Raw genomic sequence first — 25,787 nt, 5'->3', positions numbered from 1 at the left:
TGATTTGTTTAAGGAAACTATCCATTCCTGCCCAGTTTTTAACTTGGATTTATCTGGAAGCCAGATCAATTTGTGTATTGTGTTTATCTGGTAAACAGATTTGTTTTCGCATTCTAGAGAATTTTTTCTTCTCTGTAAGTTTGAATAAGAGCTAGGCTCTGAGGGATGTTACAGGTCAAATTTATCTGAGAAGACAGTCATAAACCCTTCATACTAGTTAAAGCCTTTTTATCTTTTTATCTTCCAACAGTTTGTTGGGGCAAAGCTCAGAAAGTTGCCTTTCTGTTTTAAATGTCAAGAGTTTTAACTCGTTTTTCTATAGTTTCTGGCTTTTTTTCCCCTCACTGTGTGCTTTGGAGTTTTTATGTTTGTAAATACCATCTGCTCTGAAAGCAGTTCCATTTCTGAAACAGTGTCTGGCTAAGTGGTACCTTGTGACTGCAGCTTCACAGCCCACTTTTCATAATGGGGTTAGTTTCTTTGGAACTAATCCCGATTGTATTGAAATATATCGGTGAACCTGCAGTAAGCTTAAGTACTGGCCAAAACGTGTTGTGAGACTTGGTTCCAGCTGTGAAAAACTATTGAAGGACTGGTAGGAAGGGTTATTTTTGGAGTGCTCTCACTTGAAATGGAAAAGCAAAATGGGAAATGGGGTGATTCTGGAAACAATCTAGAAGGGGGAACATGGGGTGATCTTAGGCACAGGTATATTACAAATTGTGACTAATCTTTCTTTTTCTTTTTAATCTAAAAGATCTATGATATTCAGACTGGCAACAAGCTATTGACTCTGTTTAACCCAGATCTTGCCAACAACTACAAGAAGAACTGTGCCACCTTTAACCCCACTGATGACCTTGTCCTAAATGATGGTGTCCTCTGGGATGTCAGATCGGCACAAGCCATCCACAAGTTTGACAAATTCAACATGACCATCAGTGGTGTTTTCCATCCCAATGGGCTAGAGGTCATAGTCAACACAGAAATTGTATCCTTTGGCCACTGTGGTGACTGATGTGCTGGGACCTAAAGAATTTGTATTGATAAACATGTAGCTGTTTGCAGAAGTTGTATTAATGGTCTGCTGTGTTACAGGTTATGTATGGTAAAAACAGTTTTCATCTGTGAAGCAAGTAAGTAGGGACCATCAGACAGCTAGCTAATTTAAATCTAGATTCTGCCTCTGATATGGCCTAGAGGAAATACTTAACACAGAGAGAGAGCAAGAGAGATTTTCTTTTCTAACATACTCTGTGGTACATCTGCTCTCTTCCCATCCCTTACCAAGATCAACTTTGAAGCCACTGCAGTAACCTCTCATGACTGGGAATGACAGTTTGAGTAAGTGCTTTTTCATTTTGAACACGTGGAAGGGATTGTGGTGCTAGAATCTGACTCTAGTTCTGTCATATTTACAAGAGGGTGGCAATTAAGTTTCTTGAGTGCAATTAATCAGTTGTGTGCCACTGTGTTGAAGAGGAAATAGAAACTTTCAATTGTTTGTTGCTCCTTAGCCCGTATTTTTTCAGTGGGACCTCCGAACTTTCCATTTATTACACACAGTACCTGCACTGGATCAGTGTCGTGTGGTCTTCAACTATACTGGCACAGTTATGTATGGAGGTAGGACTTCTCAGTCTTGTATTACTCCCCTTGGTCACCTCTGGTTTGAGATAAGTAGATGCTTGTTCAGTGAAATTGGAAGCTTCAGACAGCCTGTCTTAACTCCAGGCCTTACTGGCATGTGTGAACTGGAATTTTTTCAGGATGTTTATGCTACGTGTATTGCTGACAAAGATGGTTATCAGCAATATCCCAACTCATCTGTGAGATTAAAAATCAACCTATTGAAAAAGAAAATGTATATAATGGCAGATCTGACGATGCTGGAGAAAATAATTTTGTCCTCTGTATTAAGTTTCAATGATCTGCAGTATTAATAAAGGCAGCTCTGGAAGAGTAGATATTAAATGGGTCTTGCCAAGCTATTAAATAAAAAGAAAATTCACATCAGAGTCTGATTTGATCTTGAGTTGATCAATGATAGTGCCGAATGGAAGGTGGATTTGTGGAATAATCTTTCCTTGTATCAGCTATGTTGCAGGCAGATGATGAAGATGACCTTCTGGAGGAGAGAATGAGAAGTCCTTTTGGCTCTTCTTTCAGGACATTTAATGCAACTGATTATAAACCTATAGGTAAGAGTAGAAAAGGAGCAAATAGCTTGGTGTGGAGGTTTGAAGGTTTATTGAAAGTTATGCTTAGTAACATTCACTCCCTCCTCTCCTTTGCATGTGTGACAAAACAAATTCTGCTACAACCTGTTCTGATTGAAGCACGAGAGTTGGGTTTAACACTGAAATAGGTTCAAGTATCATATCCTGTTCAGTGTGTGATTGCCTTACCTGCTACTGTTCAGCAGTTCTGGCTTTATTTTCCTTTCCTCTTTCCAAGTAGGGCATAATCTGAGATAGTAGGTCATTTGGCCAAGATGTCATTGGTCTCATTTCGGGAAGGCCTTTTTCTTTTTTTTTTTTTTTTTTTCTTTTCCATTTTAATTTTGTTTTCCTTCTCCCAACAGCATTTCCCCTTGCTGGTAGTTCAAAATGCTGTCAGTTTGGCCTCCAGCTTGCAAAGCTTCTGGAGCTGAGCTGATTGCCGCTATGCACATAAACAAATGTGGCTTTTGCTGTTGAAAGGAGACATGGCTCACAACTCAATCCCTTGGTTGCCACCTGTCCTGAAAGATTATCTGTTGTTTACTGTGCTTAGAGAAGCTGATTGATAAATGTATTCTCAAGGGAGGAGGCACTGTGCAGAGCAGGTTAAGAACTTACCTGGCTTTTTTTTATGATAGTCACCAACATTTCTAGTCTTTATTACGGGTTGAATTAGTTACAAATGTTCATTTCACTTTTGTTTCAGATGTTGTTTCTTGTCCCAACATTTTCTTATCTGCTTTTAGACATATATTGTTAGATCTTTTCTTTCAGCGAGCATTAAGTAACATGCAGTTAACCACTGTGTTTGTTTTGTGATGTTTTCCAGCTACCATAGATGTAAAGCGGAATATCTTTGACTTGTGCACAGACAGCAAGGACTGCTATCTGGCTGTCATTGAGGTAACGGAGCTAAGAATAAACTCTGGTCTCTGTAGCTGTGGTTTGAGTGCAATGCTTTTTGTTTCTTTTTGAAACCTTCAGAGGTGATGATTCTGGAGTTCCTACTGTTAAATTCATGTCCTAAGCAGCAGTGGTGTTTTGATAATGGGAAAGATGCTGTTAGTTTTTTGTTGTCCACCCACAGCAGTCTTGTTTTTCTGTCTCTGATTCCTTAAACTTCCAAACACATTTGCCTCTCTCCTTCAAACACTTCCCACTTTAAAACGTGCAGAGGTTTTCCTTCTCATAAGCATAGAGAGAAACACGGGTTTTTCCAATTTATAGCAATAATTTCCTATTAAAATTTGCACTGTATTGAATAACTGGGAAATGCAATCTTCCCTGGGCTTCCCATGGAGCTTTTCTGTGAATCACTCTTAATTGTTCGTTTTTCGCTTGTCTTCCTAGCAAAATCCCAGAAGCTAAGGATTTGAAGCAAAAATTACTGAGCGAAACTTCTGGTTTGTTAGGGGGGAAGTAAAATTAAACTAATGGGTCCAGTTCTTTGCCCAATAATATGTTGTCAGTACCCAGTTTCTTGAACCTGACTATGTAAGTGTATTGATTAATACAAAATCCTGTCGACTTAATACTCTGTGAACCACTGATCCTTACAGACCAAACAAAGAGAGTCAAGAATTTGTAGTAGGGCAAGCTTCATGTTTAACTACTGAAGTTGGAGTTGTTAAGGTTGTGAGGCCAAGATAAGAAAATTTTCTTTTATAGGAGTCATTGGAAATGTTACTTCAGGGCATGTGGCAGCAGTGGTTGCTGGGGTGTCAGATTGCTGTCTTCTGGAACTCTTGCTATATGACAGCTTTTAGCATTCTCTCAAGGCATATGGTTCAACGATGTGATAGGGAGGCAAATTTAAAAAGAAGTGGTGTGCAGTTAGGTGAGAACTAACCCAAAACATGTTAAGGATATTCAGTAAAGGTTTTGTTAAGTCTACTAGTAAGAGTGAGCTTGTGGATGACAGAAGTAGTAAGTAGATGTCAGCGTCACTCCTGGGCTGGTCTTTGAAACCAAAAAGACTTGGTTTTAGTGCTAATTGTATTGCTGCTAGTAAATGGGAGGGAAGGATTTTGGTAATGTTTCTGTGGTTGAGATCAGATATAACACTGAATGTGAATGCTGAGCTGAATTCCTGAGGCTAACTGCTGTGTGGGCATCTCCTCTTCAGAATCAAGGGAGCATGGATGCCATGAACATGGATACAGTTTGCAGACTGTATGAAGTGGGCAGGCAGCGTTTAGCAGAAGATGAAGAGGATGAAGAAGAAGATCAGGTGAGAAGTATAGCATTAACCTGGTTGTTCAAGACTAGCTGTTAGCCATCTACATGTGAGAGACCACAGGTGTTCATTTATTACCCATAAAGTACAGATGCCTCATTTGGGGTCACCTAATGTGAAGTAGATCACTGTCACTGTAAACTAAGACTATCTATGCACAACCTGTGTGAACATTAACTTTGTGCACTGTAAACCAACATGACAATTTACAGTTTTATAGTTTATTAATTTCCTTAAGTGTTTCAATCTTGATCAGAAACTTTGCTGTTTGTTCTGTCTCTTTTTTGTTGTTGTTTTTTGTTAATATTTTGACACCCAGTAGAGACAGTAGTGTTGGAGGCTTTCCTTTTTTCAATTCCAAGTCTCATATTTGGGCATAACTTGTCACCAGTTTCTGAATGAGACACAACTTGTGACTAATGCAGTGAAACTGCACAGAATTTCTACACAGCAAAATGTTTTAAGAATTTTAAAGAAAGCTGCAGGTTTGCATTGAGATGTGTTGGTTTTCCTTCTCAGATCAGCCATTTGATCTCTGGCAACGTGACAAAAGAGCTAAGAACTGCAGTAAGTGCTCTTCAGGGTGCAGTTGGTAGAATACACAGTAGCACAGAATACTTACTACAGCACAATGAGAATTAAAGACAAATTTGTAGCTTTTTGGGTGTCGGGGTTTTTTTTGTTTTTTTTTTTTTAACAGGCAAAGACCTTATGCTTCAATTCCCTAAAGATTTTAAATGCATTATTCTCTGCTCTTTGGTGTCTGCATTCTAGTAAATCATATATTTGTATCTCCTGTGAGAAAAGCTGACTTCACCTTTTTCCAAAGAATGCCAGAAGGTAATATTTTGGTGGGATTTTTCCAGACTGTGTGGAAAGCTGGGTTTCTCATACCCTTTCTGTCTCTGAATATTCCTGTTGCTAGGTTAAAACTTTTACTTTCTAGTTCAGAAGACTGGATAGCAGATCCCAGGAAAGTGTAATTTTCTTTTCAGTTAGTTGTTATTACAATTTCATTGTAATTCTGAAGATAAAGCAGTAGTTCTGTTTTGTGCGCATAGTTTGCTGCCCTGTCCTTTAAATGTGCTACAAGGCTGCAGTTGAAGTCTTGGCATTCTTATGAAATCATTGGTCACTGTTTCTATCCCTAGATTGGATGGATTTGGTTTAGGAACTTTTAGGATGGGTGAAGAGTAGAATTCCTTGGGAAGCAGTAAAGCAGGGGGAAATTAGTGTTCCTTCCAAAGTGTTTCTACTTTCTAGCCATCCAGTGCTTGCCTCGGGGGCAATAGTTTCTATTTTTGTTTCTGCTCCACTGTTTTTGTTCACATTCAGTAAGCTTATTCACATTTTCTTTATAAAATCTCAAAAAATAGCTTGTAGCAGAAACTGATTTTTGCATTGTACAATGATTAACTAGCAGCTATCAAGACACTGTTTTGCGATATCGCTGGTAAGTGTTGACTTAAGTGGAGATGTGTATTTGTATAAGGGGACGCAGTCTGAATGCTGTTGATTCCAGACTGTAACACTAGGTACCAAGCAGAGATAAGGTATCTCTCATCCATCAAATGTGACTGGGGATGCTTCCTGTCTTACAAATGGAGGTGGCCCCAGGCAGAATTTAAGTATGCTAAAAGCTTTTCTGTAAAGTTTATGGAGTATTCAAACAAAGCTGCTCTGGAATCGATTTGCAAGCTAAGAGTGACTAGTTGATATTGCATAATTGCTGCTTTTTATCGTCTTCATTTCTGGGGTGTATAGATGTTTCCTAGACAGTGATTTCTAGGGATGGTTACAGTCAAGTTTCTTTAGTAAGAGAGATTCGATTTTAATATAAACAGCACTTATGAACCCAAATTCAATTAAATCTGTATATATTTAGCAAAACATAAACTAAACCCCTTGTTCTCTGTCCTGTAGCTGTTCATTGCTGGTCCTCCAGGTTTGTTCTAGTCTTAGGCTTACAAAATACAGCTTTTCTCTCCATAGAGACATCCAGCTAGGACTGAGCTAGAATGAGTAGCAGTTTTCCAGAATAAAGGCAGAATCCCTCTATCACACTTGTACGTTAAAGCCAATAAGAGTAATTTGTTTCCTGATGAACAGGAGTTTTCTGTGTATACATATGTTCACACATATCTAGGTGTTTACTACTTGCCTAGTTAGCTTCTGTGATTTAGGCTTTGAAAAATTGGAAATAAACTTTCAAACTTGTTGGGATTTCTCACAGGTATTCTAAACCACCTTCTGGCTAAAAGAAGATGCTTTCTGATCTTTTTTATGAAAGTGGTTTGGGGGGAAATCCATGTGAATCAATATTAATCTGATATCTCTTTGGTCAAGATTTTTATAATCTGGTCCCTGTATCTTCACACCTTGACTTTATACATACACATATTTTTGTATATGATCTATGTGGGTCCACAAGTACAGGTTTTTTTGCCTGTACAGGAACTAATGAGTACTCAAATACAAGCACGTTTGATGGGCAAGCCTTGCTTTGAAGTCATGTGATGCAGAATAAAATTGCTTTAAAAATTGTGCTTGAGACAAGTTAAGAACTGTGGAGAAAAACATCTGCCTGACATTTTTTACTTTAAATTTTGATGCCTCATGATGTCAGTTTTGACAAGTGTCAACTGATAGCTCTGTGACAGATTTTTGAAAAGCAAAAGACTGAGAGTCTGTAAAATGAACCTAGCAGGGGTATTTGGCCTATAGATATCTTTCAATTCCTTCTCTCATTTAAGCGATGAAACAAAACAACAACAAAACAATATATTGCTCCCCCTTTCTCAAACCAAATCTTGTAAAATCAACTGATCTGTTAGATAAATTACCCTCAAATTAAATGATCAGCTGACTTAGCTGGCTTGTGCATGGTACTGCTGCAGTAAATATTTATGGTTCTGTTTGTAATACTTCAGAATAGCACCACTGTAGCTGGGTTCTTCCTTGGCTGTTATACTAGCCTTTCATATGGGATCTCTGGAAAGCTGCCTTTTCCTAGTTACGGCTAGTAATCCGGAGTTGTCAAGCCTTGCTAAACAGAACAAATGCTAAATGGATATTGATACTCTGTGGTCTGTACTTACTATGATAAATGAGGGGAAAGTGAAAATGTAACACATTTAGCAAGAGCCCATTTGTGAGCTTTTTTGTTGGATGTTTTACTCCAAAAATACTAGTCTTTCTGCCTTGAACTTTCATGAGGGTTTTGTGTATTATTTCACTGTTGGGTGAGTATCTAAATGGGTCCATCAGTGACTGACAGCCTCACTCACAAATGTTTGCAAAACTATGTTCAGTCTGTGGGGAAATAGGCAGTTTCCTATTATTCAGTCCTGCAGCAAGATCTTCCTCCTCTTCCTCCTTCATTTGCCACTGTTTTGATACACTCCTTCAGAGTTAGGCTTAGCTAAAATAAGATGGGTATCTGAGCTACTGGTACAGATGCTGGACCATATTTTGGTTGTTAGCTTGCTTAGTTCTTATTTATTTCCCTTTCTTGGCTGATTAGTATCCCCTGTTTCACTCAGTAATCTACTGTCTTCTCTAGTGAGGCAGACCGGGAATTTCAGAGGAAATGATGCAAAGGAAAGTGAACGTACTGATCTGACCTAGAAATGACATATAGCAGTTGCTACGGACTAGAAAAGGAGACTTCAGAAATACTAAGTGATCAGAAAAGCTAAAACTAAGGTAACTGCCTGACCACGGAGTAGACTCAAAACTGTGAAACTTAAGTCTGGACAATGTGATCTTCTGCGTGGGTTACAGGATTTTCAGTCTGTGCATTTTTACCTCTATATTTTAGTTTTTCTTTCCATATTAGTTCTTTAAGGCCTATTTTTCTCTCTGTGGTACATGTGAATGATGTTGCATCCATGAGGCTCAAGTAGTATTCTTAGTTATTGTCATGTTCAGAGAGATTTATAGCTTCAGGAGCAGATTACTTCACCTAGCTGTCCCTGTCCTATAAAGTGTGTTCTACTTCTTTTGCCAGAACTGAAGAACTGTTAATTATCCCGCAGTGCTTCTGGGCTATCGAAATGGTGATGGTAGGTGTGTAATTTGTCTTCTTGCATTGGTTTAGAAAATTCTAGGTGATGTGAAATGAAAGCTTTGGAGATAAGGCAATAAAGACTCAAAAGACAATCACCATTCTAACATGTGGTTTAACCAAGATGGAGAATGTTTTTCCACAGCTTTCTATGTGATCTTTGTGATCCCAATGTCTACTTCTATTTTAGGACTCTCCCCCTATCTGCCTGCAACAGCAATTCCACTGTACTTTTATTGCTGTTGGTTTGGTAGAGGTTTGTTTTCATGTGGCTACTTATTTGCTGGGGAAAAACCCCACAAACCTTAATCCGTACTGGCACACGTATTTGAGAACCACCAGACCATAGTGGTGCTTTGTCACTACAAGCTGCCTAGAATGATTTATGCCATCAGACACCCTTAATTTTTCAGGAGCTGTTCCTGTAACATTTGAAGATAAGGTTTGTTTTGAAATCTTGCTGGAGATGAAATGTTTACAGGATAATAGCTGGGAACAATTATTTTCAGACAAAAGTGTCCACTGATAATATGTGTTTATTGCACACCTTAATAGGAATCTTTGAACTTAGTTGCAGCCGGGGAGGCTAAGTAAAGAGTGATTTCCATCAAAGACCTGTTTACATAACAGGCACATCTTTTGAACAGGCATCCTCCAAAACAGATATTTCAAAAAATAATAAAGAAAGTTTTCCCAGTACCTGTACTTCTTACCACATTTTTAGATAGTAACAAATAACTGTGACTGTTTCAGCCTATTTTGCTGTTTCAGAATCTAGTTTCACTAGCTGTCAGTGCAAACAGAGGAAATTCTTGCAAAGGCAAAAGTAATTGGAGTTTTCAGAAGGCTAGACTTAGTATTATGGATTAAAACATCTTCAGCAGACATAAAAGCATATTCTGCCTGTTCAGTGACACAAATCAAAGGTTGACTTCCTCTCACCTAACCCATCTTTCTAGAATTCCCAGAGTAGTTGGGATCCAAGAAAATAAAAGCTGCCTCAGCTGTGATGAGAAATGTCAGTCAGAAGCTTGAGAAAATAAAGGAACAAATTCTTGTCCATAGAGGGAGAGTTCATTTACCTGCCAAATTTTGAAATTCCTTTACACACTGTTGGTTTTGTCATGCAATTAAAGGAATGGGCTTATTTTTGTGAGTGAGAGTGTGAGATCAATCAGAGGAAGGAAGAGAAGCAGATTCAGAAACTGCACCTGGTTCTGGGTTCCTTATATTATTTCTGAGCCCTACAGCACGGGGAATATAATAGTCAAATTAGAACACATTTATCCCTAGCATTAAGGAATATATCAACTGTGAAATGGTGACTTGCACATCCCTCAAAGACGATAGTGACTGTGAAGTTAGATTGTGTATCATCAGGTACATGCAGTCATGTTAAAATGAAAACATTTCATAGGCAAAACCAGACTGTTGGTCAAAAGAGTCCCAACTGAACATGCCAGTCCAACAGAGGCCCTGTTACTTTAAAGTTTTTTGTTTATCTGTGTCATGGATGCTTTTTCATTCATCACAGGTAAGTAGTCATTGTTAGACAAGCTAAACCTACTGACATAGACTAAGAGAATAACTGCTTTTTTATTTCTTCACTCCATGTTTTGCCTCTGTGACATACTGTATGCTGTGTGCTGTTTCCTGTATTAAATCTGCACATACCTACATCTGCATAGAAGCCTATGGTAAGATTCCTTGCTTGTTACATATAGTAACTTCTGCACATTCCCAGGCTTCTACATTTTTAGCTCTGTGACCTCATTAATGGCTATAAAGAAGTAGAAATTCTAACACCGAAGTAGCCAAGAAGGTAAAAGTAGGTGCAGCCCTGTAATGGGAAGCAGATGAATACTTAGAATTAATTTAATGGTATGATAATAGGAAGTGAGTTTGGGCTTGCTAGCTGAGGGGAAGGATGGAGACTAGGTAATCTAGGATGTAAAATTCCTTGACCCCCTAGAAGGACTGTTGACTATATTTAAGCTTTTTCCACTGCCCGTTGTTCAGGGAGTGTTATGAAGTGGGTGGGGGAGGATTTGGATGGAAACTCTTTAAGTGACTGAAAACGAGACATTGTCACTTTGTCACTCCTGAGAATTGCATAGCAAAGGATCAGAAGTACCAATACGCTACACAGATGCTTTGGAAGGGAAGAGAACAATTGTCAGAAGATAGGACAAGGGGATTGTCTGTGGAGAAAGATAAATTACTGAAACAAGGAGAGACTTACTCCTGGAGTGAAACATTATTCAGTGAACTTGTATTTGAACAACGATCATATGTTGGTTTTTTATGAAAGCAAAGCCCATTCCCATGCTGCAAATAGGTCATAATTAAGATAATACTGATAATTTGGAAGAGACCAGATTACTAAAAATGAGTTTGCTTCTCTCTAGGAGAAAGTTGGGGGAAGAGGGTGAAAGAGAGGGAGAAGTAAACTAGTAGGTGGTTTCTTGCTAAAGCAAATAAATTGACCAAAATAATGAGACTCTGGGAACTGTGAATTTCTTTACCAAACACCCTCCCCCCAAAACTAGAGAAAATAAACAGTTTATAGAAGCAGATGCTTACCAGCAGATGATTAGACTTGGCTACCAATAGCCAGAAGTAATTAAATATGAGCTGAAAAATTTGAAAAAGTGGGAAAAGTTTCACTGGTGATTGATAACTGTTTTGCAGGTAGAGAAAAGGCAGCCTCATAGATGAAAATAAGAATAGTTAAAGTAGTACCATATAGCATGATTCAAACTGAGAGGTGCAATAGAGACTGTGTTTTCAGAGGAAGGGACTGTTGCTGGAAAGCATCTGCAGGTGGGAGGTATTGACTTGGAAGTGATGATAAGAGGTGAGCATGGGGCTGGGGAAGGAGCAGCTGTGAGATGATGACAGCTGAACAGTTCTTAGAGCAGTAACGGAGGAAGTTGGGCAGAAAACTGTTGATGTAAATACTTGTTTTGGACTGTGAATCAATGCCTAGTAGAGGAAGAAAAAGTGAAAAAGGTGTTATATGAAAAGGTGAACCTTTTTGTAACAGCTAAACCCATGTCAAATAAGCAAAAAATCAGTCACCTGTAAATTTAAAAACTGAGTTAAGGTTTCCAAACCTAATACCAACAATCGAAAAAGACCTGTGGGATCTTCTCTTGGCAGCTAACAGCCAGCCTAGTGTAAATTTGAGAGATTATGTAATCTGCAGTTGAGGAGTCTCAAATTCTGTTCATCTGGTGACACAAAATTTTTGGATTCAAGAAATGTAAGAAAACTCAATAAAGAGTCTTAAGAGTGCTTATAAAGCAAGCTGGTATATTTTTATATACTGCAGATCTGCAGTGGTATAAGCCATACTTCCTGAAAGCACTTTGTACATACACTGATTAAATGTTAAAATACAGTGCAGAAGTATGTTAAAATCAAAGTTCTGCCTAGTTAACATGTATTTTGCATCGGAGTTTGAATAAGTGAAAGTCTGGGGTTTTCCTGAGTCTTTGAATGTTTTCTGAGAGATGAACACTGGTGAATATGTTATGTATCAATAACCTGTACTACCCAAAAAGACAAATTATGTGAATTTTCTATGTGCAAAATGAATGGGTAAAGGGGAACAGTAAGAAAGTCTATGATGATAATGAAAGGCTATGAAGTACGTGCAAATGTGCATCAAAGAACAGTATGGAAGAAAATACATAATGCTTGAACAAGAGCAAAGGCTATTTACTAAGCTCTGAACGAGCTGTAAATACTGGCAACATGAAGAATTAGGTCAAGCATTTTTTTGTTACAGTGCTGCCACCCCTATATATGTTATTCCTTTAGGAGATGTTTAGGTTTTTCATTTGTAGTTACAAATGATAAATTAATTGAACCAAATCTACTTGGCTTTTTGAATCTTTATGTGAGACTGCAAACTAGTAGTAGAGTTAAGTTACCAGTAATTTGCTTTGAGATGATCTTGAGATAATCCTTTGCTATGTAATCAACTTTTCTGATTCTGTAAGTTAACGTCCAGCTTTTCTTGTACATTTCTGTAAACCTGCCTGGATGCAGGCATGTTAAAAAGCTGACGTGAATCACTTTTGCTCTCTTAATCATCCTCAAAGTAGTTCCAGAATCACAGACTGTGTGTTGAAGCTATTTATGTGTTACTGTGTAAGTGAATTAGTGGATTTTGGTGACTTAGAGAAATCTCTCAACACTCACTAAGATGCACACTTAAATTAATTGTCCCATTTTGCAGTCTTACCCTAGGAGAACTGATAGTTCCTGCATCCTTTATGCTTGTCTAAAGCATATAACTGATGATACTATACATTACTGACTTACATTCTTAAGACTTTTTGAGTTAACTGTTACAATCCCTTTGTATGGATGGGCTTTTTCAGCCTAACCTAGGCTAGTAGTTGAGTCAAATTAACTCTTTAGTTGAGTTAAACAATTTCTAAGTTAAACAGGGGCCTGTCCCTGTGTGGACATCCTATTTACATCTGTGGATAGCTATTCCACACTGAAGCTGCAGCCTCCCTCTTTGCTATCCCCTTATAATTATAACTGGGGTTTTGTTTTGTTGTCTTGTTCACTTTAAATTGTCAGCTTTGTCTTTATTCATTACCTTATTTTTGCAGCCTTTTTGCTTTAACTGGGGTGAGTCAGCACCGTAAGTATTTATGCAGAGAAGTGGGGCCAGGAAGCCATTTTGTGTATGAAACAGGGTGGGTGTTTCCTAGATTAAAATTCCTTTATTATAATTGCGATGCTGTGTTTCTGAAGAGCAGAAAGAGTTGTTCATCCAGGTACGTTGATACTATAATGACCTCTGCATTGCAGCCGTTATGTAGTGACATCTGTGTATGCTGGAGATGAAGAGTAATACTGGTACAGTATTGTGAAGATAACACAGAAAACTCCTAGTATTTGTGTTCACTATCATATAATATATGATAATGAAATTAATACCTATCTATATAATACATAATTACAAAATTGAGTTTCATTAGGTGTCAATGGGTACTCTACTTTAAACTGTTCTATTCTTGGCATCTATCAAGGTCAAGCTCCCTTACGTTAATCCTAAGGTTAGGTACCTACAAGCAATCAGTATACCTGAATCACCGTGTAACTAAAATGGGTAGCAATGTGACATCCTTAATTCAAAAGCTGGGCTCCATCATGTCCCTCTGAGTGTTGCCTGCTCTATTTAAAAGGGAGAACTAGGGGTTTTTTTCCATTTTTTTCCTCCATCATAGCCTCAGGTTGGGATTGTTCGTAATCTTACATGAATTACATTGGAAGCTAGGGGTTTGGTCTGGCTGTATTGTAATAATAGTGCACCTGGCTGTAGAGCAGGCACGCAGAAATATCAGGCAGTGAGTCAGAGTGCTGATAGTGAGGTAAAATGTTTTACAGAGGGAAGGTTATGAGATGGTCAGTTTGTGATTCTACTATACTACCCTTGTGCCTCCTGTAGAGATAACTGGTAGCTGTGAAGTGGCTTCTGTTGGAGAGGGAAGAGAATATGCTCTAAGGAAGGAGAGGAGGAATGCGAGGACTCCGTGAACAGTTCAAGTTCTGATCTAAGCAGCTTTTACAGAGAACAGCCCAAATAGAAGAATATCTTTAGGCATCTAAAGGAGTTAGTGATGGCTAAAACAGTTCTCTGATACTGTTTAAGTCATACAGAGTGTTTTAGGCTATGGGTTCTGTGGATCAGTTAACTCCAATGAGGAAGATAAGCACAGGTGCATGCTTGTTTTGCATAGATGTGCATGCTGGTTCTTTTTTCTAGCAGCACCTATGTCATTGCCCAAAGCTCTTGGGAACTACCAATGAGTAGGTAGGAGCTTGCTTTTGCAGGTTTTTCCTTCACAAATCCAGATCTGGTTTGGAATAATTGTTCTGCCCATCTTCCCTTGTGACATTGCTTAAGGATTTTTTTCACTGCTCTTACTCAGTATGCCTGCATGAGTCACTGGGGAAGGCATGCCATTTTTTTATCTGTATATGGATTCCGTATGTGAGACAGTTGTGGTATCTGATGAGGATACAGCCTAGATATCCATTAACAGACTGGATATCACTTACATGTGATGGCGTTAGGTGTGAGGAAACACCAGGTGGAGTCTTTCTCAGCTATATGTCCCACAGATTGGTTTTGGGTACAGAAGCTCAGTGTGCTTTCCTAAAAGAGATCTCACCAAATATATGCAAGCCTTGTGTTTCTAGACTGGAGTATTGCAGTGTGCCTGCAGAGGTTTGTGTTTGGAGATTGTTCAGAAGCTATTGCAGAATTAATTTGCCTGTTAGTTAGCAGAAGCACCGGATTTTCCAGGATCCTGTTTGTGTTCTTTAAAACATGGCAAGGTACAGGTTTTTCACTACTTAAAGATCACTCTTCTTGAACTGTGTTCTGTGTCACTCATTCAGCTCGGTAAGGACATGCGTGCATGTTCTGCTCTCTCTGTCACATGCACATGTGACTTCTTATAGTGTGGTTTTCACACTATTTTCTGGTTTACCAAGGACAAGTATAATTTGGACCTCATCTTACTGTTCTTAGGTGGTTTTTAAATAAGTGTGGCCTGATTTTAATTGCCTACTTCAGATTAAGTAATTTAAACTGGAAAGGTGGAAACATTGATTTCAGTTCTCTAGTATTCTGTTGCTATTTGTATTTTTACAAAGGATTTTTTCGTCACTGGTTGGTATAATCCTTCAAAATTATCTTGCAGCTAAACATACACCCTTTCTGTGTAATTTGACACTTATTCTCGTCAGCCAGAAGAAATCTTTAGCTTTATACAACTGTATTTCACTTCATCTTATATTTGAAGGATGATATTGCTATATATGCCTTGCTTTAAGCTTGAGTGAAAATGTTGATAAAATGGTATTTCAGTTTCAAATAAATACATTAAATGTGAAACATAATCAAATTCAGTAGTTTAGACATTGTCTTTTATGTCATTGTGGGCTAGATATGTAGGAAAAAAATGCTTTCAGAAATTCCGCAGATGTGGAAACTAGGAGGGTACCTAACTCATTTCAGAATCCTTTAGGTTTCAATTACACGGACTCTTAAATTAATCTCATAGACAATACACTTTTTCCCTAATGTCTACAGTTGTGTCTCTGTCTCCAGACACTGAAAAACCTGGCTTAATTTTTCCAAGCTTTTAAAATAAATTGATCTCCTCCTTTCCAGCTTCAGAGTTATTTAGAGACTGAAAAAGGAAAATAAACTCTCCTGCCTTTTCAGTTTTTAATCAGTTTTTCAATTCTGAATAGAGTAATAAAGTTTAAGACATTGGTCTCTCTGTAGATACTGCATAGAACAAAAGTAAAAGTTATTAAGGCAAAAGCTTTTATACTCCATTCAATATATTTTATGGAAAATTATGCTCAATATTGCACTGCAGTGTAAAACTGTGAACTACAAGTAGGATATTTCCTCTCCCAGTGTGTATACAATTCAAAAAGCAATGTCCATTGATTTGAGGACTCACTGACTCAAAGTAAAGGTTGTAATTGCCTAAAATAAGCATAGGCTTTAATACATGTTGTTTAGATTTTATAGTTAATATGAGCTCTTTCAGAAAGAAAACTATGTAGCAAACCAATGTTTTTATACTGTAATCTCCATTTAAATAACACAGCACTTCTGGTCAGTAGAGGAGACTTGGCTGCCTTTCGCAAGTGAAGAAACAATAAAATCTGCCCGGGCTTTTTGGCATTCCTTGTTTCTTTTGCCTAGGACAGATGTTGGGTTTGTGTGGGTGTGGTGGATTTTTTTTTATAGCACTGACTGAAGAAAAAGTAGGTTGGGGACATGACAGTAAGGTCTTTTTCCTCTGTCCTTTTAGATCTGAAAATGCAGCAGTCTAAACAGCATAGTGTTAGTGTGGGAAGCTTGAGGACCAAACTAACCCTTGAAGTGGGTTGTTAAATAACTGCTTCATAATTTTGCAAAATGTGTTCCCTCCCAAAACAAAGGGGCAATTAAGACTGAACTGCTTGAGAGCTGCCTTCCTGCCACATGAGAGCATTCTGTCAGGGAAAAAGGGTGTGACTCTGAGGAGATGTGCAGGTATATTGAACCCTTTCTTTGAGTCTTGGAGAATTCCTGGAGCTTGGCTTGTGATGGCACTTTTTGGCCTCTCGTTTGTCTGGAAGAACAATAGGACTGTAACAGCTTTTTCCCACTCAGTTTTATCTGCTAGACGCAGACTTCTGGATTTGATCTGTACAATGAGGAATTCAGTTGCTTTATTGAATGCAAATTCTTATGGTTTGATAGAGAAGGATCTTGATCCACAGGTAAATGCCAAAGATGAGACTTCTGAGCTGCTTTAAACAGTACTATCATCTGAAGCTGACTGATTGAGGAATTGGTTTAGGCTAATAGTATCTTTTCCTACATTTTACATCTCATCTGAATCAGGAATGACTGAGAGACTGAATGTGCATGCTGTTTGATGCAATATAGAGGTTTTGGTCCAATTGAAACTAAAGCAGTTTGTATAAGACTAGCAAGAAAGCCATGGATTAACAGGTCTTATTGCATGTCCTTATCAAGAATGCATTGTGGTGACATGTGTTGATGGCCAGTATTGGAGAGGGGCTTGAGCCGATGGTACCTGTGTTGCACCAGCATTTTGCAGATAAGACTTTGCAGGCCTGCAAATGATCTAGCATGTGTCATGTTCTGTAGTTGTAGAGAGAAAGTGTTTATATGGGTGATGGGAAGGTGTTTATAATGTGTGATGTCTGGTTATGGGGAGAAGTGAAAACTATAGGTATGTTTTCTTCAATTATTCTTACTCCATTTTACATTTGTTTTAATGTCTGCAATGGACTATTTTTGCTGTCTTTATAGGAGGAAGAAGAGCAAGAGGAAGAAGATGATGATGAAGATGATGATGATACAGATGATCTTGATGAACTAGATACAGACCAGCTGCTGGAGGCTGAGCTGGAGGAGGATGAGAACAATGAGAATGCTGGTGAGGATGGAGAAAATGACTTTTCCCCCTCCGATGATGAGGAGCTTGCCAACCTCCTGGAAGAGGGAGATGATGGTGAAGATGAAGATTCTGATGCTGATGAGGAAGTCGAGCTGATTCTTGGAGACAGTAAGTGTGTGCTCAGCTTGGTAACCACAGGTGACCTTGTCAGGACATTAAACAGAGGACAAATACGCAACATCTAAATCTTCCCTGAAATGACTTAGCTGACTTCCCCCCTAACTGATATGACAAGCAGAAATCATCATGCTTGTTCACCCATGGCCTCTCAAAGTAATCTGTTGGTAAAAACAGCTCTTATCTGAGAGAACAACTGTGAGTTCTGGAAAGGAAGGTATCTCCTTTCTTCAAGTGCTCCCAGAGAGCTTGGCAGGCCAAGAAACTCCATGTGAAGAAGCCTTGTCTGATTGCTTGCCTGTCCTGCCCTTCAGGGGGACACTGGTTGAACTGTTACCTCACCTGTCTTCTCTGCCTTATTTGTACCTGTAAGGACAGAGAAGCATTTTTGGTCCTTGGTGCTATTCTTTCTCTTTTGTCATTGCTTAAAGTGCAAAACCAACATGGCATTTCTGACTTCACTTCCTTTTTTACACTGTTCTGAAGCTAACATAACTTTTGGGATAAAATTTAAATTGTTCTCTTTTTCTGGCATTCCACAGATACAGAGATTTGAAAAGTTAACAGAGAAAGAGAGAGAGAGAGAGAGTGTGTGTGTGTGTGTGTGTGTTAAGAAAGAAAGGTCGGAACTTTTTATGTAGCAATTCAATTTGGAAAAAGGCTTCATAGGAAAGAGAAGGTGAGTAGGGTAGCATCAGGCTTGGGATTTGTGACACCAGATTTTGTTCCCTTTTTTGCAGCACAATTTTCAAGTATGCATGGCCAAGTCACTCTAGTTCTTTTTAATTTCCAAGCTGTAAAATGGTGATAATGTAGTTAACTTGAGTTAAAATGTTGGTAAGGATGAGTAATTACAGTGTGTATGGTGGTTGAAGTCCTGCAGTGATAGGAGATTAATGTGAGACCTGAGGTGGGAATCAATCTTCTCTGTCAGTGCTGGAGGATTAGGCATGCCAGGTGTGTTTCGGCACTAATGTGGCTGGCAGACTCATTCATGTCCCTCTTCTCTGTTAGAATGTAGCTCAGTTGTTTTTAAGCATGTGGCCACATCAGATTGCCAGAGTTACTCTGTGGGGTCAGTCTGCTGTTCTCTTGAAGGTAATAGGTATAAAATGTAGGGCCACATAGGACATTTACATAGGTCAAATTCATTAATAGCATATCACAGTTCAGTGTTTTGGGATCGTGGGTAACTACTGCCTGTCCCAATAGCTGGCAGGACCTTCTTGACACAACTCCACTTCTGTTTCCTCAGGGGGTGCAGGGCCAGAAGCTATTAAGAGAGCACCCAGAGTGCTATAACTTGAATTGTCCAAGGGGCGGAATGGAGGGGAAGTTCAGGTCATTTCAATAACTATTCCTGTAACAGCTAGGTGCTACTTGATAGTTATTTAAAGTGCGCTCTGTAAAGCACTATGTATTGTGAAAGGGCCACATCTGTACACCATTTATGGATAGAACCACTTGATCAGAACTTTGATCTGGTATTGCTGTGGAGCTGCAGCCAGCCCATCCTGTGGATGTTTGGTTGCTTAGCAGCATCTTTGGGAAATTAAAGCAGGGAGTGCAGCTCTGCCAGGCTGATGTATGCATGGTCCTTGCACAGGGTTTGATGAGTGGGGTTCTGTGGCTTCTTCTCTGACTTCAGCTTCATCTGGCTTGCTTTTGTTTCTCATCCAGCAAGAGCAATTAAAATTTCCCTCTCCTTTGCTTATGTTGTATTCCAGAATTAAAAGTTGTAAAGGCACTGACACTGTTGCAAAGTACAGATCTGATGCATGGTGGTCTATTTAGAGTGCTTCCTACTGCAGACCCTTGCTGTATTTTGGGTGAACCTCCATGACATACAGTGGGTGTACTTAAAAAAAATAAAAAAAATTCAAAGAACAGTTCATAGAGTCATATCATAGAATGGTTTGGGTTGGAAGGGATTTTCACGATCATCTAGTTCCAGCCCTCAGCCGTGGGCAGGGACACCTTCCACTAGACCAGGTTGTTCAAAGCCCCATCCGACCTGGCCTTGAACACTTCCAGGGATGGGGCATTCACAGCCTCTCTGGGCAAGCTGTTCCAGTGCCTCACCATCCTCATAGTGAAGAACTTTTTGTTTACATCTAATCTAAATCTACCCTCTTTCAGTTTAAAACCACTACCCCTCATCCTATCACTACACTCCCTGCTAAAGAGTCCCTCCCCATCTTTCCTATACGCCTCCTTTAGGTACTGGAAGGCTGCTATAAGGTCTCCCTGGAGCCTTCTCTTCTCCAGGCTGAACAACCTCAACTCTCACAGCCTGTCTTCATAGGGGAGGTGCTCCAGCCCTCTGATCATCTTTGTGGCCCTCCTCTGGACTCGCTTCAATGGGTCCATGTCCAGTTGAAACAGGGGAGTGAGTGGCTTTGGTTCCTTGTGCTTTAGAGAAGGCTTTATTTCCTTTTCAGGAATAATCCATGGAGAACCTTTTAAGTATAAATTTGTCTTCCTCGTCCTTTGTCACCACCTTGAGGAGGGTAGATCTGTTTGTCTTGTCCAAAGTAGTTTATGCATTGTGCAGATCTTTCAAGAGCTTGTTCCTGGGTTAATGGGGTGCCCTTTTTGAAATGCACGTGTGATATAGGATGGAAGAAATATATGGAATTCTTACCAGCAGCATGGCTGACTCTTGTTTCCTCCTTTCTTCTGTAATTGAAAATGGCAGCTTCCAGGCAGGTCTATAAGCTTCTGCCAAGCAGTTAACTGCAGTCAGGTTTACTTATAGACATGGAGCTCAAAATCGGAAGGCAATGTGGTGAACTGGAGAATAAAGAGTTAGGAGATCCCTTTTCAAAGCTTTCCTCTGGTGTTTAAAAAAAAAAAAAACAAACAAAACAAAAAAAAAAAAAAACAAACCAACAACTTTTTCAGCTTCTCTCTTTCTCCAGAGTTTCTGGATTGTTATCTCGCTTGTGCTTCTTTCCCTCTTACTGCATAAGTGTAGCACTGGCTGGTGTTTTCCAGCTACCCTTACATGGCTGTAGCTGTTCTGGGAGCACTGATGACCCTTCAGATTAGGCTCAGTACACAGTGGAAAGGCAGCTGGCTAATCTTTGGGGAGGAGGGTTGGGGGAAAGGGTTTGTGCCCTCTGCTGCTTGCTTGTGATTCTTTTTTTTCCTAAGGAAAGCATCTGAGAAGGGGTGAACCTTCCAGAAGGCCTTGCTTACCTTGACAGGCATTTTAGAGATCCAGTATAACTGAGATGGCTAAGAGGAAGTCTTGGTGTCTTTTTTTTTTTTTTTTTTTAACTATTTTTAACACCTAGTTAACTGCAGCATCCAATGAATTCACATAAGAAAAAGAGCCATCGTCACCTCTAAGGTAAGGCAGGAGACCTCTTGCTGCCAGAGTTGCTACCACTTCCCTCTTGCACAACTGAGGGTGGAGAGATCTTATGTTTTAAGATAAAAAGCAAGTGTGTGTGTGTGTGCGCGTGTGACTGCTGCTGGCAAATCCTTTCATGTCTTCATTCTGTACCACAATGAAGAAAACCAGGAAAAGCACAATTTTCAGGTCACCTTTAACGCGTGCTATGTAGTTAAATTCATTAGAGAAACCTTTGGGTTGCTAGAGGAAGGTTCTAGTTGTGAATGTATGGATTGCTTCCGCCTCACTCAGGAGGTCTCCTCCTGTGCTGTGCAGAGGGGAGTGACAGGCCAATAAGAACCTAGTACTGAGAAAGTCTGGGTCTAACTGCGTAATGAATTAGCCCCATGCACGTTATACAGAGGCCATATTTCACCACATCAGGTTGGTGGAACTGTCAAGCTTGCTTTCAAATAACAGCTGTGCGGAACGACTGCCAGATCTGTCCAGCCCCAGCATGAAGAGCTATTGCACTTGTGCAGGCAGCTCATGTACAAGTACCTTACTGCTGGTGTCCTTCTCTCCATCTTGTCATGGGAAAAAAAATGCCAGCTGATAGAAGCTGCTCTCCTCTTGACCCTCTGTTTTAACCAGGGAAAGAAAGCTCTGGTGCATATTTGCTAACTGCTTTTGATTGATTTGAAATGCACTAATGGTGCTAGCCGCCTCCATCATTGTTAGGGAGTTGCTGGTCTCAAGCAGGTAGTGGCCATCTCTTGTAACTATGAATGTGTTGCCTTGCTTAGCAGCCCTGGCAGCTGTGTTCTTCCACAAACCAAACATAACCTACATGTCTCCTTTTCAGCCGACAGCTCAGATAACTCTGACTTGGAGGACGACATAATCCTGTCTCTGAATGAGTGAGGAGTGACTGCCAGACGGGGTGTTGGCAGCAGGAGATGCTCCCTTCCCAGCAGAAGACCGGAGACCAAATAGGAAACCGATTCTGAGCACCCCAACCCTTTTTCTCCTGGGAAAACCTGAGGAACTCCAGCCCATCCGCTGTGTTGGTTTGAGTCAGTTTGAGGCTCGGGGCTAAGTCCGAGGCTCTACAATAAAGAGACCTGGGGTTAGGCCTCTTTTCTCTCTGCCTTTTTTTTTATTTTTTATTTTAGGCTGAGATGACTCTCCTCTTCAAAGAAACTTCTGAAGATATTTCACAATATATTTTCTTTGTATAAAGTTCTTTCCTAAAGAACAGAAATAGTTTTATATTAAAAAAAAAAAAAAAAAAAAAGGCAGGTGTTCTAGTAAAGAGGGGATGAACTTTGTATTCCTGTAGTACCTTGTTACCATGGGGTAGGTTCGGGGGAGAAAAATTGTTTAAAATTAAAAGAAGAGGCATTTTTATGCAACTACTAAGTGAAATAAGAGGATCATGGTTTCTAATATTGTTGAGGAGTGAGAATATTTTTATTTTAAATATGATTTTATTTTTAAAAAAACAAAGCAATGGGTGTTAACACCTGCTAGTGCGCCAGTGTGTTTCAGATGTTTTTGTCCTCCAGGGAAGAGCCTTGGGGGTGTTTGGTAAATGAACGTACAGGCTGTTTAAAGCGGAGATTCTCGCTGTGGTACCAGCTGTAATGGGAGGCTGAAATCCTGGCTTGGCCTAGTCAGAGCCTGGTATTCCTGAAGATGGGGATCTGGGATTGAAGTTTGAGCCCTCTTTCTCCCCTCTGCCCTTTGTGGTTCAAGTTTTTTAATCTTTTGTTTCCCCCCCCCCCCCCCCCCCTCTGTGTGGAAACTGCAAATTGAAGGCCTTTTTCTTTAATGTAAAGTGTATTTATTAAAAAATTAAATACAAATCCTGTCTCTGTTTATGGCTGTGAATTGTAGCCATGGATTCCTCTGCCACTCATGCAGAAGTGGTGCTCTGTGCACCTGAGGGGCTCAGCCAGCGAGCAGCTAGGTGTAGCTAGTGGCCTGCTGCAATAAGGAAGGGCAAAAAAACAAGGGGTGAGATTTGTGAGTGCAGGCTCCACTCACTGTCCCAGTCCACAGGGACTCCCAGCGCTGCACGGCGGACATTTCACCGTGCCTGTGGGTTCAAATCTGGCAGCCTGACAGCCTTGATTTCTCAGTGCGGTTGTGGGCAGCGTGGCACCGCATCCTCACTGTGCTGTGTGGGAGCTGAAAGGTGCTGCTAATGCCAGGCTGTGATTTTGTTTAAAGATGATGCACCAGAATATCCACTCTGCGGTTCAGCTACAGGAAGCGTGGTGAGCTGCAGGGAACTCTCACCACCTTGCCGGTGTGTGTCAGAAGGCGGGAGCAGCATTGGGCCTCCTCATCCATGTGTGGTTTGGCATTATGTACGCTACCTTCTGGCTATACTGGCAGAGGGCAAATTAGGTGCTCCTGTTTGTACATGACAAGAGGCCCTGCCCTTAGAAGGGGCTGAAAAAAATTGCAGTTGAGTGTTTGATTTCACTGTACAGCAGACAACTGCACAGCTTAGTTCTTGTGCGTCAGACCTGCAAGGTAAGTGCTCATTGCTTGCTTGCACAAGGCCACTAACTGTGCTATTTATTCCCAGGTGTTCAGATGATAACATCCACTCAACTTTTTACCCTTTCTCTGTTTTGGCCACTCCTTACTTTCAGAATAGAGTTTGAGGCAGAACAGGGAGCTGGAGGCTTCTCACTCCTTGACACTACAGCAAGTTTTCCACCAAGACCTGTGCCCATTTCAACTAAGGCTCAAGGTTTCATTGCTTGAAGAGGAAGGATTTTCTTTTTAACCAAGAGAAGCAATAGCTTTTCTTCCCTCCAGCATTGCATCTACTTAATGTACTTACCCAGGGCTGCTTGTTAATAATTAAAAAGAAAGGTTCTGCTGCAACTTATAATGGATAATTGTACCCTACGGAGTCGATAAAGACGAGCGAGTTGCGATTACTACAGCATTTAAGACCAGCAATTGGAGCAGCATTCTGATTAAATGAGGGGATTGAAAATCAGATATGCCATCCAACAGCTGTGGAAACCAGCCTCTGCCTTATCAAAAACATCTTAAGCAACTTTACCTTAGAAAATGTGCTGCTCGGGGGGGGGGGGGGGGGAAGTGTGTACTCAACTACTGAAAACAGAGAGATCCTGTGCCAGATGATGCCCATATCTTGTTCTGGCATTATACCACAGCTATAATCAGCTGCATCTGTTGCTGTTTTGGGCCTGGCTATCTTGGAGAAATTTACCAACTAGTTTTGTGAGACAGAACTGAAACATCTAGGATGGAACTCCTATTTATATTATAAACTGGGCCACTGTAAGTATATATGCCATCCCTCCCTCCCACACCTATCCCAACTTCATTGAATAGAGCCACAGGGAGCGTGCTCGGGCCTTAGCCTGTGGCTAAGGAGGCAGGGCTCGGCTCCTGCAGCCTGCAGCTCACTCACCAAAACCTGCAGAAGCAGCCCTGGCTGCCTGTCCTGGGCAGACTCTTGGCCTCTCCTTTCCGCTTGCTTATTGTAGAGCTGCTGAAGTTAAATACACAAGCGTGGGGGAGGCTGCCTGCCCCCCCCGTGCTACCTCCTTTGTTCTTTCAGGGCATCACTGAAGAGTGCTGGGGAATAGGGTGACTAACAGGCTGGGTGAAAAATGGGGATACAGAATTGAGGAGTAGCAGGGATTCGTTTGTTTTTGTCAGGCCATAATTCTGCAACTACTTGGGATGGGGGGAAATCTCAGAGGAGTTTGGAAAATCACCTCTTCCCTTGACATTGTGATTTAATCTATTTAAAAGCATTGTGTTTGGAAAAAGTCCTATAATCTTCCTGAATACACACAGCACATTGCTGATGTGATGCCATACAGTATTTCTTCGCCTATGCAGACATTACAGACCTCGGCTTATGGGGTGGAAGGGGCTTTCAAATATCCTGCCAGCTGGTAAAGACATATACCTACCTCTGCAATCGAGGGGAGCCTTTGCAGGAAGGATGCTGCCTTTCTTCCCGTGATGTGAGCAGAGAGTAGCCCAGCACCAGCCTGTGCCCTCATATTGCCATGGTCCTCCTCACTCTGTAACCAGACTGTAACTGCTTGGCCCGTTTGGCACACTGCAACACAGTTCCATGGAGTACAGGCTGTGCAACCATCGTGCCAGCACGCTGGGAGGTTGTACGCCTATCCCTGCAGCGCAGTGCCTCAAAAAGAATCTCATCTAGGCCAGGGCTTGGAGAGCAGGGTACAAACCTCAGGGCTGGTCAGCAGTTTAACCTGCGTGTTAGCAAAGGGTCATAATCAAGGTCTCATCAGCACTGGTCATATGCACATGCTGGGCACCTGGGACAGCCTAGGGCTAGCCCTCTTGTCCATGTTTCTGTTGTAAAGACAGCCAGCAACTGATGTTAAAAAGAAGAGGCTTTGTAAGACAGACTCTGTACTGACTGTGTTAAAAAAAAAAAACCCAAAACAGAGCAACTCAGTCTAAACACTAATGCTCTCAGACCACCAAATCCTCCATCTCACACCCTGGTCCCACTTCGTGTTTCAGATCACGCTCAAAGAGACAGAGACCATTACCCTGTTGCAATTACCTTACTGCCACTGCTGTACTGGGCTGAAAGACGCCCTCCCCCCCTGCCCCCAAACCACCCCTCCAGCACTGTTCTACCCACCAACTTCCAACATCACTGAGTGTCTTGGGCCGCCTAACTAGGGCCGTGGTCTTCCTCCCCAATCCCCCCCGCCCCCAGCCATGTATTTTCCCC

At 40.6% G+C, this 25,787-nt stretch overlaps 1 protein-coding gene across 13 annotated transcripts in view; it reads left to right on the top strand.

The window, feature by feature from the left end:
• DCAF1 (DDB1 and CUL4 associated factor 1) overlaps positions 1 to 22,304 on the top strand; it is a 54,043-nt gene extending 31,739 nt beyond the window's left edge. For 4 of the 13 annotated variants that reach the window (XM_075053106.1, XM_075053108.1, XM_075053107.1 and 1 more), the window contains 7 exons: positions 758 to 991; positions 1,533 to 1,626; positions 2,097 to 2,201; positions 3,052 to 3,125; positions 4,348 to 4,452; positions 17,403 to 17,658; positions 21,873 to 22,304. In XM_075053106.1, coding sequence (XP_074909207.1) covers positions 758 to 991; positions 1,533 to 1,626; positions 2,097 to 2,201; positions 3,052 to 3,125; positions 4,348 to 4,452; positions 17,403 to 17,658; positions 21,873 to 21,931 — 927 coding nt within the window. In that variant the 3' untranslated portion in view covers positions 21,932 to 22,304. Of the gene's footprint in view, positions 1 to 757; positions 992 to 1,532; positions 1,627 to 2,096; positions 2,202 to 3,051; positions 3,126 to 4,347; positions 4,453 to 4,977; positions 5,129 to 5,158; positions 5,299 to 8,020; positions 8,164 to 8,467; positions 8,495 to 17,402; positions 17,659 to 20,966; positions 21,023 to 21,872 lie in introns of those variants that run through there. The other 9 variants (XR_012653858.1, XR_012653856.1, XR_012653857.1 and 6 more) reach the window with 9 other exon arrangements.
• The last annotated feature ends 3,483 nt before the right edge of the window (positions 22,305 to 25,787 follow it).

This window comes from Buteo buteo, chromosome 21 (genome assembly GCF_964188355.1).
Source record: "Buteo buteo chromosome 21, bButBut1.hap1.1, whole genome shotgun sequence".
Lineage (NCBI taxonomy): Eukaryota > Metazoa > Chordata > Aves > Accipitriformes > Accipitridae > Buteo > Buteo buteo.
This window is presented reverse-complemented; position numbering and strand designations above follow the sequence as displayed.